The following is a 26,824-nucleotide window of genomic DNA, read 5'->3' on the forward strand; positions in this document are numbered from 1 at the left end:
TAATGCTGTATCTGCTTACCCTTGAAGCTTTTCTCCCCTGGCCTCCGCTGAAAATGGGCATGCATCCAGTCGGACTATTCCGGTCAACAAATGTAAAATAAAAAATAAATAATAAAAATATATATTGAATGTTATAATATTGAAAAATTAAACAATTTCCTCTCCTGATATTAACACTAAACCTCACATAACACTAGCCTCAAATTTCCCTGAATAGTGGCATTGTTACAGGAAGGTTGTTATGAAGGTGAACTGTCCTAATATCGAGTGCGGTACTTGTTGGAAGGAGGATCTTTTGCAGTAAGTAAGCTTCTGTTCCGATGATGATGTACTCAGTTTCTGATATACCAAACATTTAGGCATTGGAGGTAGGAGTGTTTGAATGAATGTTTGCAGGTAAAGGTTAGAAAAAGAGCTAGGCGAGGTGATAGATTTATTGTTGAACATGTGATTTTGTATGTAGGGTGTGTCCAGGCTATCTTGTACAGTTGTTGTAGTACAGAAAGGGTTTTTCTAAGATAAGGTTCAGGGTTGCAGTTAAGAATTTATTTTACATTTGTTGACCGGGCTAGTCCAACTGGATTTATGTCCATTTTCAGTAGAGGCCTGGGGAGAAAAGCTCCACTAAAATTACTAGCAAGATAGATACAGTTCATTTTTAAGGCTAGGCAATGCAAGTTATTTAAATAACAGCTAAACATCATATATTCAACAGAAGTTTTACGAGACAATGATGAAAACATATTAGAGGTATAAACAAATACATACTATACTATAGAGAGGTTACTAAACACTGATAAACTCTATAGTACCTTCTACGATACTCTAAGCTGGTACCAAACTTTGTTAGCTGATAGCTAATACATTAAGAGGTTAATAGGAAGGAGTACAAAGCATAGCAGTAGTGAGATAAGTTTAGAATAAGTATGAAGGAAGGAGGTGATTAATCTGCGTTGGTGCATGGACATAGCCAGTTATTTTTAAGATATTCTTTGAGTTGCTTCTTGAAAAGTGGTGTAGGGGAAAGAGATGAGAGTTCTCTTGGGAGCAGGTTCCAAGTTTTCTCCACAGTGTTGGAGAACAGAGAGTCCGGAGCCTTATTGTAAGACTTGTGCATTGATACTAGTTGTTTATTTGCTGAGCGTAGGATAGATAGATTTATGTAGGGGGTAATAAGGCTAGTGAGAATTGGTGTGTTAGTAGGATTATAAAGGATTTTGTGTGTGATAGTAAGTTGGTAAAAGAGAAGTTGATTATGGAGTTCCAGCCAACCCAGTTGTTTTAGGTTGTGACATTGGTGGGTTCTAAATGGGGAACTTGTGGCAAATCTGGCAATGTTGTTGCAAGAGGTTGTAAGTTTGTTGAGGTTGCTTTTGGAAAGATTGGTATAAATGGGTGAGGCATAGAGGAGGGTAGAGATAAGATGGGTGTGGGCAAAAGTAGTTCTAGCTGTAGAAGTAAGGAAGGAATTAATCCTATAAAGGGAGCCTAGCTTTCTGTTCACTGATTTTATTGTGTTGTATATGTGTGTGTGTCAAAGGTCAGGTTGTTATCAATTGTTACTCCTAAGAGTTTGGTAGTTGGGTCAGGAGATATAACAGTGCCATTACTGGATAACACTGTGAAATCTATTTGTGTGGATTTTTTTGTAGGATTAAAGAGCAATAATTTGGGTTTTTGGGGTTCAGGAGTAGGCAGCGCTGTAGGAACCAGTTTTCCACTGTGGTCAGTACCTTTTGGGTGAGGGATTGGAGTTCAGATAATGAAGCAGCGGAGCATATTAATGTTGAATCGCCTGCATATTGTATGCAGGTAGCTTGAGGAATTGTTAAGTTGAGATCATTAATAAAAATTGAGAATAAGAACCTGGGCACAGTTTTATGGTTAGCATTAGCATACATTAGTAAGGTTGTCATGGGGGCAAACCCTAGTCCTTCTGGCAATTTTTCATTTTTTTTTTGCAAAATTTCCTCAGATTTAGGCGTGATTGATGAAAGAAACTGTATGCATGCTGTGCGACTGTACACTACTAGTAAAGTAAAACTGAAATATTACTATGAAGATTTTAGGGACTGGGTAAAGGGAAAACAGTGTTTGCTATAAGCTGTCACTTTACAAAGATGATCCACAGAAAATGGACAGCAGATAATTACTATCACTCAAATACACGTGGTTTTGCATTTTGTTCCTGTTTATAACATGAACTACAGCAACTTGCTAGAATGAACTTTGCATAATATATGTTTGCAGAACTGCTGAAAACTATGAAGGTAAATATTTTCACTAGAGTTCTGAGGAAAGTTTCCTCAAATGGATTCAACAGCAATGGAGAGCTAGGTAGACTTGGTTTGTTTGTCATACTAATTTTCTTTTTTTTTTACTGCTGCATCATTTAAATGAGTAGGTTTAATCTGGCAGTTTAGACACACTCTCTACAACATTCAGTGGCAGTTTTTAAACCAAATTGTTTAATTCAATTCTGTTTTAAGTAAACTGCAAAGCAGACCCCAACCAGTGAAGCAACTCACACACAGACACACACACACACACACACATACACACACACACACACACACACACACACACACACACACACACACACACACACACACACACACACACAGACACACACACGCACACACACACACACACACACACACACACACACACACACACACACACGTCTATATAATTTTATTTTATTTTATTTTATTTATTTATTTATTGCATTTGGTGACCGGCAAAGTCTACTGGGCCTAGGAAGAGCCCATTTTTCAGTGGAGGCCCGGGGAGAAAAGCTTCACATTATTACATACAAAAATAAAAACCAACGTTGATACATACAAACGTAAAAAAACAATGTTGATACATAGGACAATTTTAGCAGTACTGTCATTTCATTAATTACATACAAAGATCTTTAACTACATGCAAGAGTAAAATATGTTAATACATACAATGAAGTATTATGGGAAGTACTTCACATGAGAGGAAAAGTAATAGCAGAAATGGCAATAATTTATTACAGTCAGCTATAAATGTGAAAGTAGTGATGCCATGTATTTGAGTTAATACATGAGTATATATAAATATATATATATATATATATATATATATATATATATATATATTTGCAGAGTTGTAAGCTGAGGAGAGTTGACTTCAGGGTAGACAGCAGGTGACAGAAAGGCTGAAGAAGGAAGAGTAAATCAATGGGACAGAAAAGAGTCAGAATGGTACACAGAAGAAGAGGGGAATATTTTTAAAAGATAGGTAGAAGTGGAGGCTCTAATGTTTTGTCGAATAACTTATGATCAAACCCCTAGTCATTGAACACCTATTTATCGAAGGTGCCAGTTGTCAAACGGAGTTTTCATTGAAAGTTTTCCTAGGGCAAACCAATGGTTTGCCACCATCTGGAATTTGTCCTTTTCCCCAGTGTAGTGCAATTTCAGAGTTGGCATATTTAGTTAGGGGGATGTGAGGAGCATAGTCCCTGAACTGGGTTGCTGTTAAGTTATATGATTTTGTTCACAGTGGCTAGGATGACCTACCGTTGGTTTGCCCTAGCAAAATTTCTCTGAAAACTCTGTTCGATGATTGGCAGCTTCGATAAATAGGTGTTTGATGAATAAGGGTTTGCTGATTTGTGATTCAGCTAAGTGATATACCACCTACACACACACACACACACACACACACACACACACACACACACACACATACACACACACACACACACACACACACACACACACACACACACACACACACACACACACACGTGCGCGCATGCTGTCACTCATTCCCATATGATTTGTATAGTTATGGGCAATGTGAGAGATCCCTGTTGGAAACAGGAACAGCAAGTCCCACATTTGTACGGCAATGTGGATGGCCCAACTAAAGTATGCAAATCCAAAGAAAAAACAAATTAGCCAACACTTAATCAGTGCTGCATATGCTGAAACCAGTATGCTTCATCACCCTTTGGGTATCAGTTTTTTGTGTATTCATACATGGGTACTCTTGCCCATACTTCTTTTGGTGGAATCTAGTGCTGGCCTATTTGTTTTTTTTTTTTTTTGGATTTACATACAATGTGAGAGAGCCCCAGTTCAACTAAAGCATGTCCAACACCTGATGAAAAGCACTTTGGGCTCCATACATAAGGCATCAAACATAAGACATGATGCTATTGCACATTACAATATTACTAGACCAACCATACACTCAATTAATAGAACAGCTCAATGAATGAACAGTGTGGCTCATTTGATAGGACTGAGGGACTACGTCCTTGGAATGATGACAGCTGATTAAGTTAATTAACTTTTAATGGCAAGGATCAGTACTTGAAATGTGGTACAGCTGGCCTACAGAGATAAAATGGACTTGCCGAGTCAATCTTCTCAAAACTGCAAGCAATACTTAATATTTATCTTCCATCCAGAGAATAGGGTAACAAATGTCTAAAAAAATGATCTTGGTGCCAGACAGCATTCCTATCTGCAGCATCAACGGTGATGTTTTGACAGGTACATAACATTATTTACTTGTACTGTTTTCTATATTCAACTTTACTAAATACTTTGATTAGTAAATAGGAAATCACCACTTTGAAAAATACAATGATGTGTATGTATAAGACTGGCAGAATGCAGGGGTAACACTGATACTATTTGCCCACAATGCATCTTACCTTTAAGATTTTATACATAATTTCATAAACTGTACAGCTCTTCTCTGACCTTGTCCAGTCCCATGTAGTAACCTGAATGGGTGAATGAGAAACATAAAAAAGACCCATTAGAGATTATTAAAGCATAAGTATAATTTTTAGATAAAAATATTGTCCACATTTCGTTAGAAAATACCAGCATATCTCCTTGAGCTATTGCAATATACAGCAAGCACATAGAAAATGCAATATTACAACAGAGAAAAACTCATTAGCTGGTCTATAGATTTTCTTTCTAGGTATACCAGGGTTTGCTACTAGAGTATAGCATGTCTTTTTGTTTCTAACTTATAATACTTTCAATCTAGAACTGGAGGGACTGTAAAGCATTTCAGTCTGGACTGGAGTATTACTAGGACATAAATAAGAGGTAACTGAACTACTACTTTTAACTCACATAAAGTGTAACAAATATGTATATATTTTAGACATTGAATATATTGATAAGACACTTGTTCTACATGACTGGTTCCTGGTTACTTCTACTTTTATAAAGCCAGACCTTGGGTGATAGAAGAAGCATGCTCTTTATCAAATATCATTTTACTGAATTTATAATAAGATGAATTGGATCAGCACGTAACGCATGAAAAAATAACCCAACCAACTCAAAAACTCGTACACATAAGGCTTCTAACCACAGTTATTTGAACTATATTTGTCATCGAACAACTAGATGCTAGAATGTTATAAGTACATATTTAAATACAAAAAGGAATTCTGAATTGCAAGTAAGAGAGAAGCCAGTTTTACATCCAGAAAATGAATATATTATCAATGTCAACGCAATATTTATAAACAGCGGTTGCAGTAGTATCAGTTATGAAAGAATGATTTTTCCCAGTCTAAAAATAATTTTTAAAATACCTTGAGAGTTTGTGTGCTTTTTTGATATACATTTAGTAGAAGAAAGAGCTTAGTTCAAATCATTAAAATGGGAAAATGTAGATGTCAGTAGCAGCTAACATTTTAGAGAGAGTCTGTAGAAAAATTTTAAATCCTAGCCATGGTGACAGCATTAATAAATGTATAGGTATACCTGTGGGTAACTTAGGAACATCAAAACAAATCAGTCACTTATATAAACATTTGCTAAAGGAACTAAAAGAAACAAAGAGGTTAATGACTGCAGACCTCTGGTCTTCTAGGAGACTGACAAAAAAAAAAAAAAAACAATCATGCCTCTAGGCGCCTTTGGTTAATATTCAGAGGGTTACCTCTTTTAGCCCAAAATCATAATGTCTACCACCAAAATTCTAATCACATGAGGTATTTGAGGCTGAAGGTAGCCAAACAGAGGAAACTTCTTTATCAACCCAGGTTCACAGTTCTTATGTCATCTTGGCACAGCTGTAATCACTTGTAGAGGCACAAAATGAGAAGAATAAGGATTCATCCTCCTGGGAGAGATGTCTGGATCTAAAAGTGGAAGGAAAGAAAAATTTTCAGAGAATGACATTGCTAGGAGTGTAGTGACATGCTAGAAACTGGAGAAGTATGTGCTATGTGTGGTGCCTTGCAAGTGAGATTTAATACTTGCATATCAGCATGCCTGGGATGGACATGGAATGAATCATAATGCAGGGGTCCTAATGGAGAGATGAAACTTCAGCAAGCAGAGGAGAGTAGAAGTGCTGAAACTGAATTCATCCTCATGTCTTGGTGAGTACCTTTGTGAGGTGGACCTTGTTTTTCACAAAATCTCACCAAGGCGACACTGATATATAGACTATATTTATATAGCATATATCATAGACAGAAGTAAGACAAAACAAAAAAAATATAGCTGGGTGCACAAGACACAGGATAAAAAAGTGCCCAATCCTGGTAGGCAAACTGGTGCCAGGACTGGAAAAAATGACAGTGTAGAATCCTCAAAATATGGAAACATTCCTACAATGGGGCTAGGCCAAGCTCAGGGGGAGGATAGCCCCCCCCCCCTGTTGTAGAAGGAAGTAGCAGTCCACAAAAACAACAGAAACTGATTGGCCAAAGAAGAGCCATAAAGACGATAGAGTGGACTGTTGAAGATAAGAAAGAAATTATGTATTGTTACTATTATGTAAAAAGCCCAGAATTTCCAGACACAAGATATACAAAATGATTAAGAAAGAAATTAGAGGAAAGAAAAATACTTCCGCAGGAAAAACTGTCACAAGCTTCAAATAAAAATTTGTGTTCATTAATACAACATATTTTGAAAAACAGTATAAAGATCAAGAAACTTTGGTCTCTTTGGAAAAAGAAGCATCTGAGGAAGTGAAAAAATATAAACAACAAAACCTAGAGATATTTGAAAAATATAAAAAAGAAATGCGGACATGGGAAAGAAAGAGAGATTTGATATAGTGCAATATTTACGCAAAGGAGAAAGCCAAATTAACTAATATAGAGAAGGCAGTCTCAAAGATAGTCAAAGAGAAATACAGGTAAAGGCATCCAGATATGGAAAATTTCACAATAAAACGATTAATAGCACAAAGATGTAATGTAGAAAAGAAATTAGTAAACCAGAAATTAAAGAAATAGAAGTTGAAGTATGGAGTGCCTGCAAAGTGAAGGATTTAATGTAGAAGGTCTAAAACAGACTACATCACAGCATGATGGAGTGAGTCTCCAGAATGAGGAAAAGCAAGAAGATCAGGAGACAAGGGAAGAAGGAATATGGATAGTGGAAAGGAAAAGAGATTTAATATGGTGCAATATTTATGCAAAGGAGAAAGCAAAACTAACTAATACAAAAAGAGCAGCACCAAAGATATTTGAAGAAAAATATAGGCAAAGGAATCCGGATATGGAAAACTTTACAATACAGAAAATAAGAAGACTAAGAAGTAGAAAAGAAGATCAGTAACGGAGAAGTCAAAGAAAGAGAAATTTAAGTTATGGAACAGCTGCAAAGAGAAGGATTTAGTGTAGAAAATAAAATGCAGAAAGCACCACAACAGGATAGAGCAATGGATATCCAAATTAAGGGGAAACCAGTGGAACAGGAAACAATTGGTCAGGTGCCACATCAAGATATTTTGGAGCCTTCCACAGGAAACTGATATAAACATTCACTTGAAGCTAGTCAGCAAGGAAAAGAACAGGAAACTGTTGAAACTCTGATGCAGTCAATGCTGAGGAGTGATAGGCCAGTGAGTTCCCATATGACAGAACAACAGATGATACAGGATGAAATTGAAAAGAATGTGCCACAGGAAGATGCTATAGAACTTTCTGTAGAATGCCCACAGAAAATGGAGAACAAGGGATGTGCCTTCAGTATGGAAGAAAATGAGTTAAGGGAAGAGCTGCTTGATTTAATAGACAAAGACAGATATACTAAGATAAATGAGAGAAATAGACTGCAGAAGGTTAATAAACCCCCAAAAGTCAGAAGCTTGATAAAACAAATGAACTCAGTAATTAGGACTGTCCATAGAGATCCATGCAATATAACAGAAGTAAATAGAATATATTACTGTGCTGCTAAATTAATAACTGATAAAGTTCTACCACAGGAACACAGGGTAGCGAGGGTAAAGAGGGGACAAAAGTGAATGCCATCATGGAAATATCGAACAGAGAAAACTATAAAGAAGCTAAGACAAGATGGGTCATTGTTAGAAGATTATAGAATAGGGAATAGATCAACAAAAATACTAAGAAAGATAGATGTGATAAAAGCAATATGTAGTATTAGAACAGACCAGGATCTATTATGTACTACTGGACATAAACTAAAAATTTCAAAACAGGCAGAAAGACTTAGAAGATACAAAGATAAATATAAGGGAAAAGCACAAAATAAGCAAATTGCTGATGACCCAAAAAAGTTTTATAGAGAATGGGGAAATAAGGTAAAAGGAATTGAAAGACTGCCAAAAAAGAGGAAGTAGATACATTTTAGGGAAATATCTATGAAGATCCTGTGGAACATAAAAAAGATGCTAAACAGATAGAAGTAAAAGAAATAATAAGAAGTTTAAAGGTACATGATATGAAATGTGATGAAATAACAGCCAGAGAGACTGAAGCAAAGTTGAGAAAAGCCTCTAACTGGAAACCCCAGGCCCAGATGCAGTACCTAACTTTTGGCTTAAAGTATTAACTTCTTTGCACAAGGATTTCGCCATGAGTAAGAACTATTTAGATGCACACCCTGAACAGACACTGCACTGGTTAACAACAGGAAAAACAATGCTCTTACTTAAGAGTGAACCTGCAAGCTACCCTAAAAATTATAGACCAATAATTTGTCTTCTAACAATATATAAACTATACATGGGAATTGACGCCGACAGAGGTTATAGTCAGTTAGAAGAAAACTCAATTATGACATTAAAACAAAAGGGCAATAAAAAAGTAATCTGGAACAAAGGATCGTTTGTTGTTAAACAAATTAATAGTGGAGAACTGTAAGAAGGGGACGAATCTAAGTACGGCATGGACTGACTACAAAAAAGCATTTTATAGTATCCCACATTCATGGATAAAAGTGTGCTCAAAAATGTATAAGATACACCCCACACTGATTGACTACATTACAGCAACCGCGAAACAGAGGCAGACCACTTTGCAGTTAAGCTATGATAAATGGCAGATTATTATTCCAGGGATAAAAATTAAAAGGGGGATAGTCCAGGGTGACTCTTTGTCACCATTGCTATTCTGCCTTGCCATTAATCCATTAAGCTGTTTACTTAACAACTAAGGCCATGGCTACAATTTGGCCCCTAGAAAACAACAAAGTCTAATGAATTTTCATCTTCTCTTTGTCGATGATTTAAAACTGTATAGCTCATCAGCTAAGGAATTGAAAGAACAGCTGCAGGTTGCCAAAACCTTTTCAGATGATATTGGAATGTCATTTGGTCTTTATAAATGTGCAAAAGCAACCCTTAAAAAAAGGAAAACTGCAGCACCAGGAAAACATCAGTTTGGGACAAGAATGTGATATAAAAGAACTTGAGCAAGAGGGAGTGTATAAATACTTGGGGAATGATGAAGGGTTAGCAATAAAACATGAAGAAATGTGAATAAAACTCAGTGAGGAGCACTTTAGAAGACTTAAATTAATCCTGGAGACAGCATTGACATCAAGAAACAAGATCCAAGCTATAAATCAATTTGCTCTTCCTGTCCTGACTTATAGTTTTGGAGTGGCTGACTGGACCCGAAAAAGTGTTGCATAGATTGAATATTAAAAAAAGAAGGATGCTCCATGCTCACCAAATGATTTATAAAAATCAGTGTATACCAAGATTATATATTCCCCATTCCAAAGGAGGGATGAGTCTCCTTGAAATCGATTACATGTATAGATCTGCAATCGTGCAACTCCACACATATCTACTGACCTCACAAGATCCAAATGTAGTGAAAGTATTGAAACATGAGGAGAATTAATCTAAGATGACATCTCTGCTTAATTTAACAGAAGCATATTAGCATCAAACAGGAATGGAAATCAAATCAGTAGTGGATAAAAACCAGGCAGCAACTGAATATGCCAAAAAACATAAGAAAGAATATAAGGTGAAGGACCCAATGAGAAGGCAAGAAATGCAGAAAAAACATAAATATAGTTGGAAGTATAGAAAACTTCTGGAAGAGCCTCATGTTGATCAAGAACGAATGCAGGAATGGTTAAGGAGAGGAAATTCTAACCAAGAAATGAAAGGTTAATATCGGCAGCCCAAAATAGTGGGCTACATACACGCTGGTTTACAAAGTCCATTGAACATGTGGGAGAAACAGACATATGTAGGTTTTGTAAAACCGAATTGGAAACAGTCACACACCTTGTTGCTGTTTGCGACGAGCTAATGGCAGAGGGATTGTACACTGAACGGCATAATAATGTGGCGAGAATGTTACACTGGAGATTGTGCAAACATTATGGTATTGAAGTGGCTGAAAAACACTGGAAAAATGAGCCACAAAGAATCATAGGAAATTATGAAGTTTATATCACATGGGATCAATCAATACCAACAGTTCAAAAGATAGATGCTAGAAAACCAGATATCGTAGTCCAATAAAAGAAGACAAAAATAGCATTGATCATTGAAATCGCCTCACCCAGTGACTACAGTGTCTAGCGTAGAGAGAGACACAAAGTCATAAAATACCTGGATCTGCAGGCAGAAATGAGAACCATGTGGAAGAAAGATAACCAGACAGTTCCAATAGTAGTAGGAGCAATGGGTCTTTTAAAAAAGAATTTACAATCGTATTTAGATATGTTACCAATTCATGTAACATCATATGAATTTCAGAAGGAGTCATTATTGTCACATTGCAGGCACTGCGAAGAGCACCTTTGGCTGACATCAAAGAGTGAAACAATACTAATTTCATGATGTACTTTGACTTAGGAATGGGGTCCATTTCCGTCATGGTACTAGAAATCCAAAAGACTTGGAGAAATTAAAAACAACAGGAGCAGTAGTAGATGAAAGAGTATTAAATGTCATTAATCTTGTAAGGGCACAAGATCTAATGGAAATAAACTTGATGCAATGCTGTAGATTGTAAAACTGGGGAAGGACCATGGACTAAGAGTGGATAAAGTAATATTATCTGATGTACTAATGTACCAGGTTAAGTAGAAACATAAGGTGTATAGGTACAGGCGTTTTAACATTTGCTAAAAAACATGCTGTTGAATTAAGTGCTGTGTGACTTGCTGTTCTCTGCTTAAGTATCAATAATCTCTGTCTACATTTGATTTTTCCCACCCATCTACCTGCTATAATCATGTTGTGCTTTTAAACTTGGTGGCTTTTGAGTTGCCCACCCCTGTTACAAATCTGACTTTGGACACTCCTCCCAGTCTAATCTCACCAGCTCATTCCACTAAGGACTGGAAGATCAACTGGGAAGCCCCCCCCCCCCTTAGTCTCTTAAACTTGAATTATCTTCTGTTTCCTACCTTTCCACTGACTAAATAATAATAATAATAATTATTGCACTTTATTCATCTGTTTTTACTGTATTTGTGCTTACTTCTGCTTTATTTAGCTTTTTGCTACACATTCAGTTGCATTTAATCTGCTGTATTTATTACTGTTTGTTGGTAGCCTGATACATTTTAACTGTTATTCCAAGCCTCTTAGTTCTGATTTAAGAAGTTTGGCTCCAAAGTAGTTATCTTACATTAGGAAGGTTTGTGGTCTGCACTCTTGCAGCAGGAAAGGTTGCTTACACCCTTCTGAGTTGGTAATTGCTGATTTAAGTTTTATTGCGTCTGTTATTTTAAAAGTGTCTTTGTTCTGATTTAAGCACTTGGGTTTCAAACCAGTTATTTTACATTAAGAAGGTTTGTGGCCTACACTCTTGGAGGAAGAGAGGGTAGCCTCCACCCACCTTAACTGAGAATTGCTGGTGAAGGCTTACTGTGCTTGTAATTCAAAATTTATTTGTTCTGGTTTAAGCACCAGGGCTCAAAAATAACTATTTTATATTAGGCAGGTTTATGGTCTACACTCTTGTGGCAGGAGAGGATAGCCTACTCCCGTCTGAGCTAGGAATTGCTGGTTTATGTCTTATTGGGACTATATTTGATGGGGTAATTGTTAAAATTTTAGTCTCTGAGCCAGAGGTATTTGGTGACATTTAGCAACAGCACTACATGAGAAGAAGAGTATTGCTGGTTTCTGCTAAACTCTACAAAAGTTAAGACTTACATTACCATATTCACTGTTTTGGCACTTGTTTTTCACTGCATTATTTGAGTGTTTCTGTGTTGAGTATCTGCACTTTTTTTACCTTTTTTTACAGTCTAGTTAGAACTGCTTTGTTTCCACTTTAGTGAGCATGGACAGACCTGAGTCATTTTCTGGCCCAGGACTGTGCAAAGAAAGAAGAATGCACTGTTTTTGATTAGTCTCAGTTTTTTTATCCCATCTCCTCTGTTATTTAAATGTTGCAGTTGTGCAACACTTGGCTCATAACATAAAAGCAAGATAAGACTTACATAGGACCATAGGAAGTTACTAGGCTATTGGCCTTGAGGCCCTTATAAGCTTAGCCAAGAGTTTAGCCCATGCATAGACAAATCAGCACCCAATGCCAATGTCCAGCAGGGACACGGGTGGAATCCTAGGGATGTATTTTCCATTTTACATCTAGTTATCCAGATTGTGCTTAAAAAGGGATAAAGAGGTACTCTACTTGATGTGGAGAGGGCATCTATTCCATAGTTGGGGGAGTCTCTGGGACACAAATATGTCCTGCCAGCAAGTCCTATTGATGTCACAGACCAGGTTAAGGCCACGTGTGTAGGTTACTTGAGTGGAGCTTGACTTGTGGTTATGCAGCAGTCTCATCAAGGCGGGGTCCGAGATCGCCTTGTATACCAGACAGAGGTCACCTCTGAGGAGTCTGTATGAAACAGAGTAGAGGCATAGGGCTTTTAGCCTATCTCTGTATGGCAGATGTTTGAGGCCCTGGATTCTCCTAGTGAGGAACCTCTGTGGTCTCTCCAGCTGCTGCATGTGCTTTGTAAGGTACATGCCAAATGGGGCATTGTGCTTAATAATGGGTCTTATAAGAGAAGAATACAGGGATGTTATGACCTCCTTGCCCCATGGATGAGATACCCTTACTTATGAGGTGGGCCATGTAGAAATCTTTCCGTAGAATGGAAGCAACATGGTGTCAAAAGTCAGGCTGCTATGATTCTGGGTGTCCAAATCCCTCATGACTGACTGCGTGATTAGAACATTAGTAACATGATCATTTGTCAGGACATCTCTCCTCAAAGGGGATGATGATGGATTTTTTTGTATTCACCTTGAGACCATATTTCTGGCACCAGTTATTTGTTTGGGTGAGACCCTCTTGGAGGATGTCCACATCAATAGTGAATTGACAACAGCTCCCAGCTTGCAGTCATCTGCAAACTTGGTCAGCCATAGCCCACTGGTTTTGGCCTGTACCTCATAAAAGTATATCTCAAATAACAGAGGCCCCAAGACCGAACCCTGGGATACGCCACTCAAGTTCACTGTTTCAGCACTTGTTTCTTTGCATTGATTTACCACTGCTGCATTAATTGAGTGTTTCTGGGTTAAATACCCCAACTTTTTGACAATTGTTACAGTTTTTAGTTAAAACTGTTACTCTCCACACAGCATCACCTAACAATGATCTGTATAGACACTATTTTACAGCATAAGTCTCCCTTGTAATCTATGTAGATGCCAATCTCTCACAGTGTAAGTCTCCCTTAAAATATCCTTACTGTCTAGATAGATTTTTTAAACTAGAAGAGGATCTAGTTTGCGCATAGCTGAGCATTGCTCATCAGGTTCCTTGTGTTATTGACCTACTCAATATTTAAATTTCCTTCACTCCTCCCTAGTAAATTAGCAGCCATGGATATGCACACCTCAACTCTCTCTGTAGCCACTCTTGTTGACGTGTAATCTGAGGCATTGTTGCAATTCTCACATGTACACTGACAATCCACTTCTTCTTAATAAAACAGATATCAAGTATGCAAGAGGTGTGAATACATTTTAATGTTAGAGGTAAATCTTTCTCATACAACCAAAAGTAATTATATAGAGGTGACACTTGGACCACACCTGCTGCACAGGGTAAAGACCTTACATATAAAATTACTCATGCTGAGGCACTTATAGGTAAACATACTAAAACACTAAGACCTCCTGCACAGCACAATCAAAAGAAGGGTCCTCAGCCATCACATAAACACTTTGTTATAACACCACCCACAGCTACACATAGTAATACTGTATTCAGTGCTTCTACTGCTAAGTCCTTAAAGCAAACCAGCACACAACCAAATCTTCTGATCATTGGTGAATCCATAGTGAGGCACATTGATATCTCCTTTCCCAGTCTGAGAGACAGTCACAGTTAGCTTCCTTTCTGGGGCTATGATCTGTCAGGTCACACAGGCACTCAGATCACTGAACCACAGGTACCAGTATGACTCGGTCATAGTCCATGTGAGTGTTAATGACCCTAGATGCACCTCTCTTGACTATATGAAATGAAACATTATCAAACTAGCTGATTATGTGTCCCAGGCAGGTATGAGCCTAGCACTGAGCAGCATACTACCTTCTCCAAGGGTGATGCTATGCTGCCAACAGAAAATTATTGATTTTAATAATTGGCTTACCTTCTAGTGTCAGTCCAAGGTGGGAACAATATTTAACACCCTTAGAGGACATGGTTGGTAAATCACACTGCTTTACCAGGGACAGTGTGCACTTATTTCCTCTAGACTTTCAGATATTGGCAAAAACCTTTTCCACCCCATAGTGCATTTTTTAGGCAATGTCAAACTGACAAACCTCCCATCTTTAACAAACCTAGAAAGGAATATCTGAAGATGGTCCTGTTCAATGTTATAAGTCTTAACAAGAAACCCCACTCCTTGCAAGCCTTCTTCTCCATGGAGAGTGTACACATATGTATAGTAACTAAGAGACATCTTTTAGAGTCATGGAGAGTACCCCAACAGTGCAACATTATAATGCCATTCATACATTTTGACCAGCTACTGCATAGGAGGGAAATAAAGGTGCAGGAGTCTCAGTCTATATTAAAAACAACCTCACATCCAGACAAGTTAAAGTGTATGTCCCCCTGGAACCCATACATGTGCCACTCACCATAAACAGGGTCATACAATATCCTTGCAATATATAGGTCCCCCTCCCTGTCCCAGGAAACCCATGTTACTTATCTCAATGTACTAGAGTCCCTCACCATTCAACCCAACTTTACCTTCATGTGGGGATCTCAGCTACCCCTCTATAGATTGGGAATCCTATACCACTTCAGATGCACATGCCCAGCGATTCCTAAACTTCATTAATGCCAACATCTTGGCATAACTGGTCCATTCTCCTACCAGTGGTACAAATATCTTTGACCTTGTACTCACAAACATGGAGAATAATGTTCCTCTCCTAATATAATGGCCCAGCTCATCACATCTGATCATAAGGCAGTATTGCTTGAAGTAAAAATTGTACTCAGGCATCGTAGACAAGCTCATTAAATTAGGCATAAACCCTCTGATCATCCACTGGATTGCCAGCTGGCTCATTGATAAAACCCAGGAGGTCAAAACAGGTGAGACCACCTCCACCAAGAGGACAGTCACTAGTGAAGTCCCCCAGGACTCAGTACTGAGCCTGCTTTTTTTGGCATCCATTTCTCTGAAGTGGAAGCAAACTTTGAAGGTTTATGGCTGATTAGTTTGCAGATGATTGCAAACTGGGGGTTATAACTGATTTCCCTGCAGACATTAGCTTTCTTCAAGAAGGCCTTTTTCTGACTAACAAGTGGGGCTAAAGCAATGGTCTTAAACAATGCTAAGAAATGCATAATTCTACCCTTTGAGAAGTTAACTACCACAGCTAATTACCATGTTGATAACAAACCCCTAAAAGGTGACCCAGTGGTTAGAGATCTGGGTACGCACATAGATAGTAGCCTTACCTTTGACCACCATGTGGCCATAGTGGTGAAAAATTCCATTTATGTTGCTCAACTTAAAAGTAAGGGCCTGGAATCTAGGTCCAAAGAGGCCATTATCTCACTGTACTCTGCCCTTATAGGTTCATAGGTTCATACTAGGCTATCTGCCCTGGGGCAATTATAAGCCTAGCCCGATTCTGTATGGCTTACGCCACCCCTTGATTTGAGTATACTGTGCCATTTTTAAGGTTTAGTTTACTGTGCCTCTGTCTAATAGTGACATGGGAGTAATCCCTGGGACAAACCTACGATCCCCCATCCACCTATCGAGATTCTTCTTGAAGAGATTCAGTGAGGTGCTCTGCCTCATATGAACTGGAATTCTATTCCAGAGCGAAGGGAGCCTCTGGGTTATGAACCTGTCCCTCCAGCAAGTTCTATTTATTTCTGTGCTGAGGTTCAAGTCCCTCGAGCATTTGGCTCTAAGGGATTTAGATTTACTGAGGTGGAGCATGTCCATTAATTCTGGATTTGACATAGCTTTGTATGTCAGGCATAGATCGCCTCGAAATAGGCGGTATGCAACTGAGTAGAGCTGGAGTTTTTTTAACTGAGCAGCATATGGCATCTGTTTGAGACCCTTGATCCTCTTGGTGAGATACTTTTGGGGTCTTTCTAATTGCTGCAGGTGTTGGGTAAGGTACATCCCAAAAGGGGCATTGTATTCTATGATGGGCCTGATGAGGGATGAATAAAGGGTCACAATTACCTCTCTCGATCTAGATGTGAAACCCTTTGTGATGAGGTAGGCTATGTAAAAGGTCTTTCTAACCACTTTGGCAATGTGGTTTTCAAAGGAGAGATTGCTATCAACTTGGGTCCCCAGGTCCCTAATAACTTTCTCTGTACTTAATGGGTTTCCACCTATGTGGTAATTTGTGGGCACGTTGTTTTTGCCAAAGGGTATGACTATACATTTTTTGGCATTTAGCTTTAAACCATGGCGCTGGCACCAGTTATGTGTCTCTGTGAGACCTTTTTGAAGGATATTTGTGTCAGCTGGAGAGTCGATTATGGCGCCCAGTTTGCAGTCATCTGCGAACTTGGTGAGCCATAGTTCTCCCACGTTTGCCTGTACCTCGTAAAAGTATAAACCGAACAAGAGTGGTCCCAGGACAGAACCCTGTGGGATGCCACTTGTGACCGGTTTTGAGTCTGACATGGCTCCAGCAACTCTCACTCTGTGGGTTCTGTCTTTGAGCCAGTTTGCGACCCATCTTGTGACATAGGGGTTTATATTTAAGCTGGATAGTTTATCTATGATGCCCGAGTGGGGTATTGTGTCAAATGCCTTTGCAAGGTCCAGATAGGCTGGGTTGACTACCTTCCCTTCATCTATGGCTTTGGTGACTGTTTCGAAGAAGTCAACCAGGTTCAAAAGGCAGGATCTTCCCTTGACAAAGCCGAACTGGGTAGGATCTAGTGTCTTTAGGTCCCCAATGTCTTTGTTTATGAGCTTCATGATGATCCTCTCCATAGCCTTGCAGACTAAGCTAGTCAGGCTTATGGGGCGATAGTTTCCTGGGTCCGTAGAGGCTCCACTTTTGTGGAGTGGGACCACTGTTGCTATACACCATTCTGTGGGCACATATCCTGTAGTGAGGCTGAGATTGTATAGCTGTTTTATTTGAGGGATTAGTTCCTCTTGGAGTTCATGTAGGACGCAACCTGGGATGCCATCTGGTCCCATGGCAACAGTGTTTTTTGCTTTGGAGAGGGCAGCCTTCACCTGAGCATCAGAGATGTTTGGGAGGCAGCCCTCTGCCAGGATAGATACTTGCCCTTTTGGGGGGGAGGTGGTGGAGAAGTTTGAACTGAACCTGTCTGCCAGGATATTGGCGATGTCTGTGGGTTCAGTGTATTTTTTGTCATTTAGACTCAACTCAGAACAAGTCTGGGAGTTGCATCCCAGGTTCCTAACATAACTGAAAAAAGCCTTATGATTGTCTTTGGTGTCCTGTGCAATTTTTCTCTCGAAGCTGGCCTTGGAGGATTTTATGAGGGATCGTAATTTTTTGCTAGTACTGATCAGAGATGCCTTCCCTATTAGGGATTTTGCTCTATCATGTAGTAGCTTCCTCCTTCTGTTGTACAGTTTATTTATGGCAGGGGTCCACCAGACTGGACGCCTACCTTTGGATGATTGGGTCTTGGTTTTGTTTGGGATAGCATGATCCATGCATTCCTGGAGATGTCCGTAGAATGCGTTTATATAGGATTCTGCAGTTTGGGCCATAGTTTCCACTGGCCCTGAAGCCTTGAAGGATTCCACTTCGGTTTTGAGAAGTGAGAAGTTCGCTTTTGAGAAGTTTTTCACTGTGGTTTTCTGGGCTGGGGGTGGGGTGGGGATATGGGCATCCAGTGAAATTAATTTATGGTTTGATCTTACCAATGAGGGATATACTTCTGGTGTGGAGCATAGAGTCCCCATGTTGGTAATGATCAGGTCTAGTATGTTGTCCCCTCTTGTGGGAGTGGTGACTAGTTGTTCCATAGCATTTGAGTTTATAATTTCCAGGAACCTTTGGGCTAAGGTGCTGGGGCTTGAGTAGTACTCCCAGTCAATGTTTGGGTAGTTGAAGTCACCCAATATAATGGTGTTCGGAGAGATCTTCATGTTCTCCAATGTTTTCAGGAAAGCCAAGTGGGATTCCTGACTTTGAGAGGGTGGTTTGTAGGGTGCTATAAACTGAAAAGCAGTCTTGCCCACTGTTAGTTGCACATGGATGGTCTCTGGTACTTCGTGCAATGCCACTAAACTTATCAGACCAGTCATAGAGTACAATGCTCCCTTTGTTATATACCTGATCAGGCATATGCAGCAACAGGAGCAACCTCAGAGATTCCATACAAAAAGAATGCAAGGTGTAACAAACCTGCTTTAAGCAGATCACCTTAAAGTCCTTTCCCTCTTCTCAGTCTCCTATAGATTGTTAAGGGGTGATCTGTGTTTGGCTTACAAGGTATCTGCAAACCCCACATGTATGAATCTCTTCCTTATTTGTAAGTCAGACAGTACTAGAAATACAAGGTCTAAAGACCAAATGTTGTCTACGACTTAAACAGTGCATGCTAGAGAGACAGATTTGTGTCTCGGAGACTGCCCCTCATATGGAACAGGCTTCCAATCCATCTGAAGCTGACTTTGTCTATTACCTAATTTAAGTGCGAACTATATCAGTGGATGGAGAATAGAAATTCACACCAGGCCTGGCACTCATGTCACTCATGGAAAGAGGTAGCTTATAAATGCTTGGCCCTCAATATCCTATTTGGATACAGGATGTCATTATTATTTCAGGAAAACTTGGCAAGGCTTAAAAAGGCCCCCTGGACCATTAGCCTAGTGACAATCTATAAATCTTTGTGTTAATAATAGGGCAAGGCTTCAGCTTTCCTGAAGACTGGTGACATCTTGCAGAAATTTAAACCTCTGTTGACTTGTAAGTCCAAACCTGCCTATGAATGAAATTTACAGTTTATTAAGTACTTATTAAGCTTGCAGGCAAGGTGGCCATTAATGAACATAGGCCAAATTATCAGTTGTCCCAAAACACTATATGGTTAAGTGACTTGGTCAAGTTCTAACAGTAGGCAAATGAAGGCTGAGGGAATTAAACCCTGTACCACAGGCAGCAGCTCATTAACACCCATAATCTTGTATGTCAACTGCCAGATCAAAGTGCTGAGTGTAAATGCTTTTTTTTTTCATTAAGCTGATTGATGCATTCAGACTCCTGAATACTGACCATTACACCATAAAACCAGGTGTCTAGAAAGTAGTCAGTCTCCACTGAGACTTGAACTCAGATCACTGGATTCAGATCCCACAGTCCTAACCATAACACTGTGGAACTGCTCCTGTAGCACTACCTGTACATGAAGCAGTTTGCACACTACAGCTGCAGAATCTTATGGCTTCAAATCATTGCAAGAGATGCTTTTTTTTATTCAGCAAGTGTTAAAACTAGATAAAACTAGATAAAGAGGCTCAGAAAAGCAGTAGGGATGTCTTAGCTCTTATCATAAATATTTAATGTAGATAAGCTGTGTTCATCCTGTTGTTGTAGCACCCAATTTAATGCTTATCATTAGGGAAAAATTTTACTCACTTTAAAGATCTGTAGATGCAAGTGAAAGATGCTAAGCCATTTTACAGACTCCTTAATAAACCTATAGATATACTTCTGCTTAAATAAAGAATGAGAGGCAACCACTTGGTACATTCATTAGAATGTATGTATCCAAGATGATTAAGATAGTATTACAATGCCATAAAGCTAAAAAAAAGTAATCAGGAGGAGGAGAAGGAAGAAGAAGAACTTATACCATTTAAAGGATGTGTCAGCAAATACATATGACAGAGCAGTCTGCAAAAGTAAAACCAAAGTTAAGGGCTTACCTTATAAAAATGTTTCAAAACAGAGAGTAGACTAGACTAGCATAACTGAAGAGAATAAGCCTCTGATAGGCTTGATTCTGACAGAATGAAATTATGAAGAGTGAAAAGTGCACAACCTTAACAAAATATTTAATTTTCTGTCAAGCTAAATCAGAAAGCTGTAGAAATGAGGAATTCTAAGTATCAGGTCAGTTTCAAGAAAATAAAATGCCAATAAGAAAGATTTCACTAGTGTGTTGAAAGAGGAAGAGACAGTGAATGGGCAGATTTATAAACTTACTTGTCAGTGCAAAATAGAAAAATCAAATAAAGAAAGACTCTAGGTAACAGAATATGTAAATAGGAAAAAATTAAACTGAAACAAAATGTGTTCTGTGGTACCATTTTCTGAGGGAGAGCAACTTTATAGAATAAAAAGAAAATGACAGTGTGGCCGTTCACACTGAGATACAAGGGAAGCAATATAAGTGTGAGAGATGCAACCATATAGCCAAACTGGAGGCTAAGCTCTCTTAACTCAGTACTGGCATAACCAGCCAGGAGGAGAAGGAAACCACACTCACTACAATTCCAGTCTCACATAGACCTACCACAACAGCAAACCAAACACATAAACACACAAAAACATACTCGAAGGCTCTAAATAAAAATCTGCCTAAGCAGCAGAGACCTCCAAAGCAGACACCCAATCAACCGCTACCCCAAAACAAAACACATGCAACACATAGCTCACAAAGCCAGTGTGCCAAACAGTCACAGCCCTTAAGGCTAAACCACACACCTGATACACTTGTAATAGGTGACTCTATCATCAAGCACACTGACATCCCGCTCACCAGGCTGAACAAGGAGAAGGTCACGGTGAGCTGCCTGTCAGGCGCTAGGATCCGCCACATAACACAAGCACTCAGGTCACTCCAAGGCAAGTACAAATATGACTCAGTCATTGTCCATGCTGGTGTGAATGACCTGAGATGTACCTCCCTGGACTACATGAAAAGAGACATAGATGAGCTCTCTGAGCATTTAACCCAGGCCGGTATGACCCTGACCTTGAGTAGCATCTTACCCTCACCATGAATGATGCCACAATATGAAGACAAGATGATCAATTTCAACAATTGGCTTAAGTATTGGTGTCATTCAAAGGGGATCCAATGCCTGTCAGCCTGGGATGATATGCTCGACAAGCCACAATGCTTTGATAGGGACGGCTTGCACCTGTCACCCCTGGGCTTTCGGATATTAGAAAAGGCACTTGCCACCCCCATAGTGCCGTTTTTAGGCAAGGCTCAGAAGACAAACCCACCTCCATAGGTATCACAAGGGATAAGAAACTAAGAGTAATGCTACTCAATGCCAGAAGTCTAAACCTCAAGATGCATGCACTCGAAACTCTCCTTAGCATGGAGAACATCGATATCTGTGCAGTAACAGAAACCTGGTTCAAGGCTCCCGAGAGTACCCCAGCGCTACCAGGTTATACCTCATACCATGCTTTTCGGCCCCAAAACTTGGACCGAACCACAAAAGGAGGGGGGGAGTATCAATATTTGTGAAAGATACCCACACCTCCAGGTTGGTGGCACAGCACGAAGCATCAGAGACTATCCATGTGCAACTAACAGTGGGTAAAGCTGCCTTCCAGTTTATAGCCTGCTACAGACCACCCTCCCAAACCCAGGAACCCCACTCAGCCTTCCTGAGAACACTGGAAAGTATGAAGGTCTCTCCAAACACCATTATATTGGGCGACTTCAACTACCCAAACATAGACTGGGAGAATTACTCTAGCTCCAACACCCTAGCCCAAAGGTTCCTAGAATTTATAAACTCAAATGCTATGGAACAACTTGTTACCACTCCCACAAGAGGGGAAAACATACTGGACCTGATCATCACCAACATGGGGACTCTATGCTCCAGACCAGAAGTGTATCCCTCACTGGTAAGATCAGACCATAAACTAATCTCACTGGATATTCACATCCCGACCTCACCCCCTGCCCAGAAAACCACAGTGAAAAACTTCTCTAAAGCAAATTTCACACTCCTCAAAACTGAGGTGGAATCCTTCAAAGCCCCTGGGCCTGTGGAAAATACGGCCCAGACCGCAAAATCCTTTATAAATGCATTCTATGAACACCTTCAGGAATGCATGGATCATGCAATCCCAAATAAAACCAAGTCCCAATCCTCCAAAGGCAGACGTCCTGTCTGGTGGACCCCAGCCATAAACAAACTATACAATAGAAGGAGGAAGCTACTACATGATAGAGCAAAATCCCAAAAAGGGAAGGCATCTCTGATCAGTATTAACAAAAAACTATGGGCACTCATAAAATTGTCCAAGGCCAGCTTCGAGAGAAAAATTGCACAAGACACTAAAGATAATCACAAGGCTTTCTTTAGTTATGTTAGGAACCTGGGTGGGAATTCCCAGATATGCTCAGAATTAGTCCAAAATGACAAAAAATACACTGAACCCACAGACATTGCCAACATCCTAGCTGACAGGTTCAGCGCAAACTTCTCCCCCCCTCCCCACCAAAAGGGCAAATATCTATCCCAGCAGAGTGCTGCCCCCCTGACATCGAAGATGCTCAGGTAAGAGCCGCCCTTTCCAAAGCAAAAAGCAGAGCATCAGTGGGGCCAGACGGTGTCCCAGGCTGCGTCCTACATGAACTCCAAGAAGAGCTAAACCCAAACCTAAAACTACTGTTCAGTCTCAGCCTTACTACAGGATATGAACCCAAAGAGTGGCGTACAGCAACAGTGGTCCCTCTCCACAAAGGTGGTGCCTCAACGGATCCTGGAAACTATCACCCCATAAGCCTGACTAGCTTAGTCTGCAAAGCTATGGAAAGGATCATAATGGACCTCATAAATAAAGATATTGGGGACCTACAGACACTGGACCCTACCCAGTTCGGCTTTGTTAAGGGCAGATCCTGCCTCTTAAACCTGGTCAATTTCTTTAAAACAGTCATCAAGGCCATTGACGAGGGGAAGGTGGTCCACACAGCCTACCTGAACCTCGCAAAAGCCTTCGATACAATACCCCACTCGGGCATTATAGATAAGCTCACCAGCTTAAATATAAACCCCTATGTCACTAGATGGGTTGCAAACTGGCTCAAGGACAGAACCCACATGGTTAGAATTGCTGGAGCCATGTCAGACTCCAAACCAGTTACAAGTGGTGTCCCACAAGGCTCAGTCCTGGGACCTCTCTTGTTCGGTATATATTTCTCGGAGGTACAGGCCAACACGGAAGGACTGTGGCTGACCATGTTCGCAGATGACTGCAAATTGGGTGCCATAATCAACTCTCCAGCCGACACAAGCATCCTCCAAAAGGGCCTCATAGAAACAGACAACTGGTGCCAGAGCCATGGCCTCAAGCTAAACGCCAAAAAGTGTATAGTCATCCCCTTTGGCAAAAACAAAGTGCCCACAAATTACCACATAGGTGGTAATCCATTAAGTACGGAAGAAGTAATTAGGGACCTGGGGACCCAAGTTGATAGCATTCTCTCATTTGACAACCACGTGGCCAAAGTGGTTAGAAAAACATTTTATATAGCCCACCTAATCATGAAGGGATTCACATCTAGATCAGAGGAGGTCATTGTGCCTCTTTACTCATCCCTCATCAGGCCCATAATTGAGTACAATGCCCCTTTTGGGATGTACCTTACCAGACACCTGCAGCAACTGGTAAGAACCCAAAAGTACCTCACCAAGAGGATCAAAGGGCTCAAACAGATGCCATATGCTGCCCGATTAAAGAAACTCCAGCTCTACTCAGTGGCATACCGCCTGCTCAGAGGTGATCTGTGCCTGACGTATAAAGCCATGTCCAACCTGGAATTAATGGATATGCTGCACCTCAGAAAATCCAAATCCCATCAAGCTACGCGCTCGAGAGACTTGAACCTCAGCACTGAAATAAATAGGATATGCTGGAGGGACAGATTCATAACCCAGCGGCTTCCTTCACTCTGGAATAAAATCCCAGTCCAGGTTAGGCAGAGTCCCTCATTGACTCTCTTCAAGAGGAATCTTGATGAGTGGATGGGAGATCGTAGGTTTACCCCGGGTATCACTTCTGTGTCACTGTTAGACAGAAGCACAGTATACTAACCTCAAAAAGGGCATAGCAAAATTAATTTAAAATGGGTGGCGAAAGCCAAACATTCTCTGGCTAGGCTTATAAATGCCCTAGGGCAGATAGCCTAGTATGAACCTGTGAACCTATAATGAATTCTTAGACAATCTAATCCTGAATAGAGATGTAATGACATTCATGTTGTGCCCAAATGTAAGAGCTACATGAAGAAGGTATAGAGGGTCCTGTATATCTGGTTCATAAAAAAGAGAACAAGAAAAATAAATAAAACAGAGGTTGCAACCCACTCAAAGAATTTTTTAAGTTGCCTTTTCTGTAAGAAGAGTTGGAGATTGAAACGACAGTGATTACCATACTGGTGGGAGAGAAATTAGTACCTTCCAAATTATGACAGCCAGACATTGAGTAAACTACAGAGTTGGCTGACTTTCAGGTAAACTGCTAACATTTTAAAAAGACAGATGTCATCAATGATGGAGATATTATTTTTACTTTACTTTTTATATTAAAACAAAATGCAAAACTATACGCTGACAATAATATAATCATGGTAGATTAAACAAAAAAGTCTAAAAATAAGTTAGAATCGAAGAAGATTAAAAAAGAAAAAAAGGCAAGGAAAAAAATTGCTCATGACCACCACCAAATTCAGTGTAAAAAAGGAAATGAAACAATTGGCTTAACCTGTAAACATTATTGTTTGATTCCCATTGTGATACAAAAACTTCAGTGTGATACACTAAATATAGCTATAATAGAAACAAAGGTACAGAGAAGATTTTCAATGTGATAGTATATATCTTTTCAGTGCCATTGTGCATAAATTATTTTGATATGTGCTTATCTATCATACATGGGTAACATATCTAATATCAATCTATATGGCTCAAGAGCCCCATGTTTTCAATATTAACAGCAACAAATAAGTTTTATGTAACCATTGTCTAACTTGTGGGTACTCCAACCAATAATGAAATAGTTCATAAGGTTTACAGAATTCCAACATTTTGCATCACCCTTGTATCTCATCCATCATAACCTAAAAGGCTGAGAGGTAAGCCATAAATAATCTTAAGCTTGATAGTAACATTAAGTAAATGTTTGTGAAAATTAAATACATTCTTAGGACTGGCTAACCAGAGCTGTTCATCACAATGGTGAACCAGCATTGTGTCACAATTTTTCTTGCATGAGGAAGTATTGCCTAGTGTAACTTGCTTTAGTATTTTACATACCACAAATGGATGGAGTTATTTGCTTCAGTTTTAAGTTTTCTTTTCTTAAGAGGCTTAAATGTTAAAAAATAGTCAAGTGGCTTGGAAGTTATGTTATTATTAATATCATGAAAAAATGCGAAATGTTTTGATTTAGGAATGTAGAAATAAAATAAAACCAAATAATCTACTATATAATTATGTTCCCATGCCATATAAAATGATGTAAGAAGTGTTAAGATGTGACAAAATTAAGATGAATAACAACAGTCAAACTTAAATTGTACATTCTGAGTAATCAATGTTCAGTTCTAGATTATCTTGTATTTTCATGCAATGGCTTTAATAACTATATATGTTAACCCTACATTATTAAATTGTTAGTATGTGAAGGAAAATATGTGTTACATTGTAATAAAGATATTTTGGAATGCTGAACCATACTGATTACATGGGATGTAACGATAATGCATGATATTTCAGCAAACCTTCTCAACAAAGAAAAATTCACAAAAGAAAACTGTTTATTTTAGTATATTTGTTATTAGGAGATGAAATTGCATGCTGTAAATGAAACCTAACTAAGGACAACATGACTATTCTGACTGTATTTACTAAACCAAGTAAAGAAAAATATTTACTAGAATAGCTTTTCAAACACATATTCCTCTGTAGTAGTAGAAGTACTACTCATAAGTTAGGCAAAGTGTTACTGATATCATGAGTACAGAGTGTGTCTGTGTGTCTATGTGATCTTGAATGTTATTAAAGTAAGAGATATGGTCTGGCATAGAACAGTTCATATTCATACCAATTTTGTT

The 26,824-nt window shown here is 39.3% G+C and overlaps 1 protein-coding gene across 1 annotated transcript in view; it reads right to left on the reverse strand.

The window, feature by feature from the left end:
- The window catches only part of SNTG1 (syntrophin gamma 1), a 4,111,241-nt gene that overhangs the window by 827,434 nt on the left and 3,256,983 nt on the right, over positions 1–26,824 (reverse strand). Inside the window, exon 19 of the mRNA XM_044065493.1 lies at positions 4,703–4,774. Coding sequence (XP_043921428.1) covers positions 4,703–4,774 — 72 coding nt within the window. The remainder of the gene's footprint in view (positions 1–4,702; positions 4,775–26,824) is intronic.

Source organism: Protopterus annectens, chromosome 3.part0, assembly GCF_019279795.1.
Source record: "Protopterus annectens isolate FY-2018-M chromosome 3.part0, PAN1.0, whole genome shotgun sequence".
Classification (NCBI taxonomy): domain Eukaryota; kingdom Metazoa; phylum Chordata; order Ceratodontiformes; family Protopteridae; genus Protopterus; species Protopterus annectens.